Source organism: Capricornis sumatraensis, chromosome 9 (genome assembly GCF_032405125.1).
Source record: "Capricornis sumatraensis isolate serow.1 chromosome 9, serow.2, whole genome shotgun sequence".
Classification (NCBI taxonomy): Eukaryota; Metazoa; Chordata; class Mammalia; order Artiodactyla; family Bovidae; genus Capricornis; species Capricornis sumatraensis.
In genome coordinates, this window is record NC_091077.1 from 41,976,984 (window position 1) to 41,987,838 (window position 10,855).

Sequence of the window (10,855 nt, forward strand, 5' to 3'; positions counted from 1 at the left end):
CCCCTGCAGCTCCTGAATTGCTGGCAATTTGTTTACCACTGAGCTGCCGAGGAAACCCATATACACACCATTATATAAAAAATAGACATCTAATAATAAACTGCCATTTAGGACAAGGAACCCTACTCAATACTCTGTAATGGCCTCTATGGGAAAAAAATAAATTTAAAAAAAGAGTTGATGTATACATATGTGTATCAGCCTCATACCTGCCAAAGATCCTCGAAGCACTCAAATAAAACCTTGTGTGCACCAGGACCCAGAGACCTCACAGAAACTGAGCCAGACCTGCCTTTGAGTGTTTGCATGTCTCTTGAGACGGCATGGATCAGCACTGGCCTGTTGCAGGGACAGGGCCTCTGGCTACAGCTGATCTGGGAGGTGTGACATGTGACATAACTCCTCTGAGAGGAGATTGCCATTAGTCCCACCATACAGCCACCAAGCAGATTACCCACAAACTGGAGAACAATTATACCAAAGATATTCTTGCACTGTTGCAAAAGTTCTAGGGCCCATAACAGTTTTCCCAACCTGGGGATCCAGCAAAAGCACTGAGAACCCCCAGAGAATTTGAATTTGAAGACCAGTAGGATTTTATTACAGAAATTCCACAAGACTGTAGAAGCACATGCTTGGAAGGCACAAACAAAACCTTGTGTGCACCAGGACACAGGAGAAAGGAGCAGTGACCCCATAAGAGACTGATCCAGACTTGCCTGTAAGTGTCCAGGAATCTTCAGCAGAGGTGTGGGTCGACAGTGGCCTGCCAATGGTTCAGGGGCACTGAATAAACAGTCCTGGGAGCTGCAGCCTGCTGACATAAGTCCTTTTGAAGGAGGTTAGAATTACTGCCATTGCCCCTACCATAGTTTGTCCTCAGGTCAAACTACAGGGAGGGAACAAGCCCCACCCATCAGCAGAAAGTTGAATTAAAGATTTACTGAGTATGACCCACCCCTCCATCAGAGCAAGACTCAGTTTGCCCCACAGCAGGTACCTCCCATCAGGAGGCTTCCACAAGCCTCTAATCCTTATCCATCAGAGGACAGACAGAATGAAAACCACAGTCACAGAAAATCAACCAAACCGATCACATGGATCACAGCCCTGCTTAGCCCAATAAAACTATGAGCTATGCTGTGTAGGGCCACCCAAGATGGACGGGTCATGGTGGACAATTCTGACAAAACATGGTTCACAGGAGAAGGGAATGGCAAACCACTTCAGCATTCTTGCCTTGAGAACCCCATGAACGATATGAAAAGGCAAAAAGATATGACATTGAAAGATGAACTCCCCAGGTCAGTAGGGGTCCAATATGTTACTGGAGAAGATCAGGGAAATAGCTCCAGAAGGAATGAAGAGGCTGAACCAAAGTGGAAACAATGCCTAGTTGTGGAAGCAACTGGTGTGAAAGTAAAGTCCAGTGCTGTAAGAACAGTATTGCATAGGAACCTGGAATGTTAGGTCCATGAAACAAGGTAAATTGGAAGTGGTCATACAGGATATGGCAGGAGTGAACATTGACATTTTAGGAATCAGTGAACTAAAATGGGCCAGAATGGGAGAATTTAATACAGATGATCATTATATCTACAACTGTGGGCAAGAATCCCTTACAAGAGATGGAAAAGCCCTCATAGTCAAAAGAAGAGTCCAAAGTGCAGTACTTGGGTGCAATCTCAAAAATGACAGAATGATCTCTGTTCATTTCCAAAACAAACCATTTAATATCAGTAATCCAAGTCTATGCCCCAATCACTAATGCTGAATACGTTGAAGTTGAACAGTTCTATAATGACCTACAAGACCTTCTAGAACTAACACCAAAAAATATATATATATATTTTCCGTCATAGGGTACTGGGATGCAAAAGTAGGAAGTCAAGAGATACCTGGAGTAACGGGAAAGTTTGGCCTTGGAGTACAAAATGAAGCAGGGCAAAGGCTAACAGAGTTTTGCCAAGAGAATGCACTGGTCACAACAAACACCTTCTTCCAAAAACACAAGAGAAATCTCTACACATGGACATCACCAGATGCTCAATACTGAAATCAGATTGATTATATTCTTTCCAGTCCAAGTTGGAGAAGCTCTATTTAGTCAGCCAAAACAAGACTGGAAGCTGACTGTGGCTCAGATCATGAACTCCTTATTGCAAAATTCAGACTGAAATTGAAGAAAAAAAAAGGGGGAAACATCAAACCCCTTATAATTATACAGTGGAAGTGACAAATAGATTTAAGGGCCTAGATCTGATAGAATGCCTGAAGAACTCTGAAAGGAGGTTTGTAACATTGTGCAGGAGACAGTTATCAAAATCATCCCCAAGAAAAAGAAATGCAACAAGGCAAAATGGTTGTCTGAGGAGGCCTTACAAATAGCTGAGAAAAGAAGATAAGTGAAAAGCAATGGACAACAGGAAATATATACCGATCTGAATGCACAGTTCAAAAAATTAACAAGGAGAGATAAGAAAACCTTCCTCAGTGATCAATGCAAAGAAATCGAGGAAAGCAATAGAATGGGAAAGACTAGAGATCTCTTCAAGAAAATCAGAGATACCAAAGGAACATTTCATGCAAAGATGGGCATGAAATAAAGGACAATAAAGGACAGAAATGGTATGGACCTAAAAGAAGCAGAAGATATTAAGAAGAGGTGGCAAGAATACACAGAAGAACTGTACAAAAGAAGATCTTCATGACCCAGATAACCATGATAGTGTGACCACTCACCTAGAGCCAGACATTCTGGGATGTAAAGTCAAGTGGGCCTTATGAAGTATCACTATGAACAAAGCTAGTGGAGGTGATGAAATTCACACAGAGCTATTACAAACCCTAAAAGATGATGGTGTTAAAAATGCTTCACTCAATATGCCAGAAAATTTGGAAAATCCAGCAGTGGTCACAGGACTGGAAAAGGTCAGTTTGCATTCCAATCCCAAAGAAAGGCAATACCAAAGAATGTTCAAACTACTGCACAACTGCACTCATCTCACACGCTAGCAAAGTAATGCTCAAAATTCTCCAAGACAGGCTTCAGCAGTACATGAATCATGAACTTCCAGATGTTCAAGCTGGATTTAGAAATGACAGAGGAACCAGAGATCAAATTGCCAACATCCACGGTATCATCGAAAAAGCAAGAGAGTTCCAGAAAAACATCTACTCCTGCTTTATTGACTATGCCAAAGCCTTTGACTGTGTGTATCACAACAAATTGTGGAAAATTCTTCATGAGATGGGAATACCAAACTACCTTACCTGCCTTTTGAGAAATATGTATGCAACTCAAGAAGCAACAGTTAGAACCAGACATGGAACAACAGACTAGCTCCAAATGGGAAAGGAGTACGTCAAGGTTGTATAGTATCACCTTGCATATGTAACTTCTACACAAGGGCTTCCATGATAGCTCAGTTGTCAAAGAATCTACCTGCAATGCTGGAGACCCCAGCTTGATTCCTGGGTCGGGAAGATCTGCTGGAGAAGGGATAGATTAACCTCTCCAGTATTCTTGGGCTTCCCTTGTGGCTCAGCTGGTAAAGAAACCACCTGCAATGCAGGAGACCTGGGTTTGATCCCGGGGTTGGGATGATCCCCTGGAGAAGGGAAAGGCTACCCACTTCAGTATTCTGGCCTGGAGAATTCCTTGGACTGTATAACTTGTGGGGTTGCAAAGAGTCAGACATGACTGAGAGACTTTACTTTCACTCTCACACAGAGTACATCATGTGAAATGCTGGGCTGGATGAAGGACAAGCTGGAATCACGATTGCTGGGAGAAATATTAATAACCTCAGCTATGCAGATGACACCACCCTTATGGCAGAAAGCGAAGAAGAACTAAAGAGCCTCTTGATGAAAGTGAAAGAGGAGAGTGAAAAATTTTCCTTAAAACTCAACATTCAGAAGACTACAATCATGGCATCTGGTCCCATCACTTCATGTCAACTAGATGGGGAAACAATGGAACCAGTGACAGGCTTTCTTTTCTGGGCTCCAAAATCACCGCAGATGGTGACTGCAACCATGAAATTAAAAGATTCTTGCTCCTAGGAAGAAAAGCTATGACCAATCTAGACAGCACATTAAAAAGCAGAGACAGCACTTTACTGACAAAGATACACCTTGTCAAAGCTATGTTTTTTTCAGTAGTCATATATGGGTGTGAGAGTTGGACTATAATGAAACCTGAGTGCAGAAGAATTGATGTTTTTGAGCTTTGGTGTTGGGGAAGACTCTTGAGAGTCCCTTGGATTGCAAGGAGATACAACCAGTCCATCCTAAAGGAAATCAGTCCAGAATAGTCTTTGGAAGGACTGATACTGAAGCTGACACTCCAATACTCCGGCCACCTGATGTGAAGAACTGATTCACTGGAAAAGACCCTGATGCTGGGAAAGATTGAAGGGAGGAGGAGAAGGGGACAACAGAGGATGAGATGGTTGGATGGCACCACCGATTCAATGGACATGAGTTTGAGCAATCTCCAGGAGTTGGTGATGGACAGGGAAGTCTGGCGTGCTCATTCCATGGAGTTGCAAAGAGTCAGACACAACTGAGTGACTGAACTGAACTGGGAATGCAAAAATGAGGTTCAACTATCTTAAAATCCTAACTGCCCTTTGCATAGTGCAGAGAAATTTGAGGTAAAAAAAATATATATATATATGAGATAAGGTATTTCACACAAAGTAAACCTAAATAAAGTTGGTTCATTGGACAAATTAGGGAAAATTCATTAATAAATACAAAGAAAGTTACTTAAACATAATAAAATGTATGATAACCTGTTAAAATGTTTTATAAACCTAATAAAATATCCCTAAAACACATCAACTGGAGAAGGCAATGACAACCCCCTCAAGTATTCTTGCCTGGAAAATACCAAGGACAGAGGAGCCCAGTTAGCACCAGTCTATAGGGTTCCAGAGTCAGACACAACTTAGTAACTAAACACAAAGACAATATATCAAACAAAACAAAAAACTACAGAGAGAACAAAATAGCAGGAGGGGGATTATAACACATTCCCTTCTCTATTATAGACAGAAGAAATAGATAAAAATTAATAAAATTTGAATGTCAGAATTCCGAATGAACACATGAAAAACATTACACTCAATGACAGAGGAAAATATAGAATTTTCACCAAAAAAATGATCACACAAGGCCCATAATATAAGGTGTAAAACATTTCAGAAGATTAAATCTCTATACTCAGAGTTTGAATTCAGAATGCATTAAAACATGAATAAGAATGTCTCATGTGTTTGTAGATGATAAAATATTATTTTAAATAATATTTGGGCCAAATAAAATATTAACATATCAGCCCTATAGGATACTTCAAAGGCACCAAGTGAAAGGAAATTTAGAGGCTTAAATATGTATGTTAGCCTATTTTTTTTTAATTCAATGACTTAAACATCCTTTTAAAAAATATATAGCATTGAAACATGTATATTATCATATGTGAAATAGATCGCCAGTCCACATTCGATGTATGAGAAAAGGTGCTCAGGGCTAATGCACTGGAATGACCCTGAGGGATGGGATGGGGAGGGAGGTGGGAGGGAGGGTCATGTACACCCATGGCTGATTCATGTGATTGTATGGCAAAAACCACCACAATATTGTAAAGTAATTAGCCTCCAATTAAAATAAATTTTTTAAAAAACTAAAAAAAGAAAGTATGTCATATAATGGCAAACATAAACCAAAGAGAGCAAAAGAAACAAAACATACAATAAGGCACATCAACAAACTAAATGACAGTTCTTCGAAAAGACAAACAATACTGATAAACTTATGCTGAAAATGATCAAGAAATAAGAGAGAAACCACAATCATAAACTACTATCAACAGTGAAAACAAGGACATCATTAGGGGAGCCAGAAAATTACATGATACTTACTGATTCTGTGAACTGTTTATTGATTATGGGATATAAGAATTCATACCACCAGGACACATATACAAAAATAGCAGCATTGTTTGTAACTGCTAAAAAAATGAAGACAATATATGTATTCATCAACACAAGAGTGCATGATTAAAGTATAGTCAGAAAATTCTATTTTATACAGCACAGAAAATGAATAAATCCATGATTCAACAACATGGATGAATTAAACATAATAAAAAGAGATTCTAAGAGAAAGGCAAAAATACAAGCAACATGATTAATCCATATGTAAACCAAATCAATTGACATTGTTAGATACAAAAACAGGTAATAAATCTGTGAATAAAAACAGTAAAATGATTTTTTAAATAAAATTCAAAATAATGACTACCTGGCATCAAGAGCTGGTCTTGAATAAACAGGTTGAGAGCTTCCAGGCACCAGAGTAATTCTCATTCTAGGTTTGGGGGATGGGCTCTGGATGATTCATTTGCAAATATTCCATAAGATGCATCCTTAAAGTCTTTACACGCTTTTCAATACTATTTTTTACATTAAAATTTTGTTATAGAAATTATGCAATAGATTAGAAGAATATAGAAGGCTAGAGATTAGGATGATTTGCTTTATTCTTTGATAAAAAATATTGTTCAATTACTTCAAAGATGGAATTGTTAAAAAAGAGAAAAGCTGGGGAAAATTTTTAGGAAGACCTTTCAGAAATCTTTCACATGGTTGTTTATGCAAGTAGGGTATCCCATATCTCACCCTTGAGGATGGACAACCACTTTCTCTTAAGTATGCCTGTCTCTATCCTTGCCCTCCTTCAATCTCCAGTTACTCTAATTTTAGAATAAATATTGTAAACATGTTTATTAATATACTTAATATATATTTAATTTTATATAAATTAATAGTTCAGTTCAGTTCAGTCGCTCAGTCGTGTCCGACTCTTTGCGACCCCATGAATCACACAGCACGCCAGGCCTCCCTGTCCTCCACCAACTCCCGGAGTTCACTCAAACTCATGTCCATCGAGTTGGTGATGCCATCCAGCCATTTCATCTTCTGTTGTCCCCTTTTCCTCCTGCCCCCAATCCCTCCCAGCATCAGAGTCTTTTTCAATGAGTCAACTCTTCACATGAGGTGGCCAAAGTACTGGAGTTTCAGCTTTAGCATCACCCAGGGCTGATTTCCTTTAGAATGGACTGGTTGGATCTCCTTGCAGTCCAAGGGACTCTCCAGAGTCTTCTCCAACACCGCAGTTCAAAAGCAGTATATGAACATAATTATTGTACATAATTTACTCTGCATTTAGAGTAATCAAAAATTGAATGATATTAAGAATTTTGTATATGTTATGTATATATTATATTCAAATAATATGTATATAATATGTAAAATATGTGTCCTTACAGCTTCCCTGTTCATGCCACTCTACATGCATATTTAATTCCACTGTTTCATTTATACTCATATTTCCTCACAAGCATTTCCTCTTTGAAGTGTTCCTTTGTCTCTTTACAAATATATAATCTTTATTTTGGAATCACTGTTCAAATCTGGTGTCCCCTACTAGATGCTGTAGGGCTCTCATAGTTTTTATGACTGGGATCCCAAGTCTGCACAGCTCTCTTCTCTACTAGGAAATAAACCCCTAGATATAAGGGCTTGCATTCTGGCCACTGTTGTGTCCCTCACAAGCTTCAGAGTTTCTGTAACATTGCAAGTAATCTATAAAGGTTTAATAAATGATTAAATAAACCAAGCACCTAGGAAGATTTTCAAAGAGTTTAATTAGCAGAATGACACTGATATTAAATGAAAGAACATACTAGACTTGTGATAAAAAGATAAAATAAATGTTTTACAAGATGGTTTTACAGGTTAACCAAGTACTTACATTGACCTTTCTAATAGAAAGATTTTAAAAGGCCAGCAATACTGTTCTTTAATTCAACATCAGCTCACGAACTTGTCTCATGAGACAGAGTCTACACTGGCTCCTTCACGCTCATGAAGAAGCAGGGCCAGGGCTCTGACATACAGAGTCAGAGCCAGGGGTAAAGCCACATTTATCCAGTCGTACCTAAGATGGGACAACAGACCGTTGAAGGGACTGAGCCCTGGACTGGACAAGTGAATTAAATTCACTTACTGTTCAAAGTACCATGGTGATGTTCTGTTGCTAGTTCTGTTAGTGGTAGAGAAATCAAGATAGTGGGGTGGGGGGGAGTAATTTGATATTAAAGCTGCTGTGTAGCAAGCTAGGATTTAGCTAGAGGGCTCCTTGATCCTACACCCTCTCTCACAGCTCCACCACTTGAAGGCAAATAAAAAGAGTAGAAAATACAGAGTTGGGAATAGAAATCATAGTTTGCAACAGGTGTTAGGGACTGCCTGTGCATATTACCTCTATATTTGTCAAGGAACTTGAAGAGCAAATTTAGCTTTCCCCATCTCAAAAGTGATTATAAGGCAACTGTTAGGGCTTGGGCAAGTTCACAAATGCCACATAGCTCTTGAGAACTAAAGAGGCAGATTCTGAACTAACCTCAGGACTAATTCTTCTCACTTTATTGCATCTAATCACAACAGTCCCTCTATTTGTGGGTAAATTCAAAATCAATATTTGTTTTTCTTTGCACTTTGTGTTCCTGGATGACAAATACATAAATCAAACACTCATTAAAAACAAAAATCAAACTGATTGGAAAGATAATACCTAAGACTTATCTAATGATATTGTTAATAATAAGATTATTAAAATTGTTTAATTGATAGTGTCAGTTTGGGCAGTTTTGCTTCTTTTATCTGTGTAATCACAGCAGTGTCTAAAACTAAAATTTTACCTACCTCTAGATAAAGCTCTCACTTTTTAGGTATAGGTTCTTTCCCCTCATTGGTGGAGTTATTTCCATGTTCAGACAATTTCCTTATGTACCACTATAGGAATAATCATAAACAAGTAGCAAAAGCATTGAGTTGACATGCCATGTAAAGAAACTACTTGTCAGTCTCTTGACATGCAGCAGGTATGAGGTATGAGAATACCCAATGTCTAACCTTTGATAGCAAGATAAAGGTTCTGTTCCAAGTGGTGGTACCTCAACAATTGAGAATCCAAGTCTCCTTCTTGTACGTTAATCAGAGGAAATGTACTTTTTCCTAATTTCACATATTCCCAAAACACTGTATCATTTTGTTCATGAATATAGTAGTTCCTGAAGACTTCATAGTAATTCATTTTTACTGCTATTGTTCCAAATCAAGTCTCATCCTAAAATGATTGATAAACTTGGGATGTGAGATGAGATAGTTTATGTCAATGTTGACAAAAAGGATAAAAGGACTCATATATAAAAGGACCATAAGAATGTTACATTTAATGTGATAAATTAGGATGAATAAACAGGATGGAGGAGAAACGTCACAGGCATAGGAAAGAAGAAAGACATGACTAGACTTAGTTTGGGGGACCCTGTAAACAGCAGACAAATGAAAGCAGAAGAAAGGAAAGGAGGGATAATATAAAAGCTTAAAGAGTTGTGGTCATTCCTAGACTTTCCCCTTTACAACTTTCTCTAGGCTCAGTCCTAATTGCATCCTGCTCCTCAGAGCACCTGTGACTTCTTTATTGTGGAAGCTGTAAATGAGGGGGTTCAGCACAGGGGTGATGATGGTATAAAAGGCTGACACCATCATGTCCTGCTCAGCTGTGTGGTAGGAATCTGGAAGCATGTAGGTGTAGATGGTGGCACCAAAGAAGAGTAACACTACAGTCATGTGTGAGGAGCAGGTGGCAAAGGCCTTCCTGTGGCCCTTGGCTGAATTAATGCTGTGGATGAGGTGCAGGATGAGGGCATATGAGCTTGAGATGACCACAATGGGGATGAGGAGCATGAGAATACAACATAGGTACATGAGCATTTTATACAGGGAGATGTCACAGCAGGAGAGCTTCAGCAAGGCAGGAGCCTCACAGAAGAAACTCAGGATTTTTCTGGAATGACAAAAGGGAAAGCTCATGGCTATGGGTGTGAGCAACAAACCATCCACCATTCCTAGGAACCAGCATCCAGACACCAGGCATTCACAGACCCTCTGGTTCATCAGCAGGGGATAATGGAGAGGTCTGCAGATGGCAGCATATCGGTCATAGGCCATGGCAGACAGGAGAAAAGTCTCAGCTCCAGCAAGCGTCAGATAGAAGAACATCTGGATCCCGCAACCTGAGGGAGAGATTGTGTGATCTCCCGTCACCTGGCCCAGGAGCATCTTGGGCACAGTCACAGATATGTACATGAGGTCCATGAGGGAGAGCTGGCTGATGAAGAAGTACATGGGGGTGTGCAGGCGGGGCTCCAGGTGGACGAGGATGGTGAGGAGGGCGTTCCCAGCTAGAGCCATCAGGAAGAAGATGAAGGTCGCAGTGTAGAGGAGGAGGGTGTGTTTGGTTTCACCAAAGAGCCCCACAAGGATGAAATCAGTATTCAATGTTTGATTCTGTGAATTTTGATTCGCTGAGCACATGGTTACAGTTCTCACTGAAGAAGAAAAGAAGAGCCATCACTTTTAGAAATTTCATATGCACATATTTGTTTAAGATTTTTCCAAAAAAGTACTTAGAACTATTTTTTTTTAATATGAGATTGTACTGATGTAAAATCAAATGTTCAAATTTCTGAAAGGCCAGGTTACACTTTGGCCACAAGTTTTGAGGAGATTATGAAATGGACCTGGGGAGGTGACAACTATACCAACAGACAAGTTGTTTACACTCTGTAAATTACTTATTTTTCCCCCAAACTGAGAATAGAAAAGGATTCATCTCATAGGATGATTAGAAAACTAGAGTAAGAAACACGCAATAAGTTTTAACACAATATGAATGCCGAATGAAATCATTCACTAAAGCTCCCACTCCACTTTTG

General features: G+C 39.4%; 1 protein-coding gene across 1 annotated transcript; it reads right to left on the bottom strand.

Moving 5' to 3' along the window:
- Positions 1–9,479: 9,479 nt before the first annotated feature.
- Positions 9,480–10,454, bottom strand: LOC138086267 (olfactory receptor 2T3-like). The gene has a single exon (XM_068981062.1). It carries the CDS (start codon positions 10,452–10,454, stop codon positions 9,480–9,482), a length of 975 nt encoding a protein of 324 aa, XP_068837163.1.
- Between the last annotated feature and the right edge of the window lie 401 nt (positions 10,455–10,855).

What these genes read in the sequence shown, in the direction of transcription:
- LOC138086267 (XM_068981062.1), bottom strand. Translation starts at nt 10,454, where the DNA reads ATGTGCTCAGCGAATCAAAATTCACAGAATCAAACATTGAATACTGAT.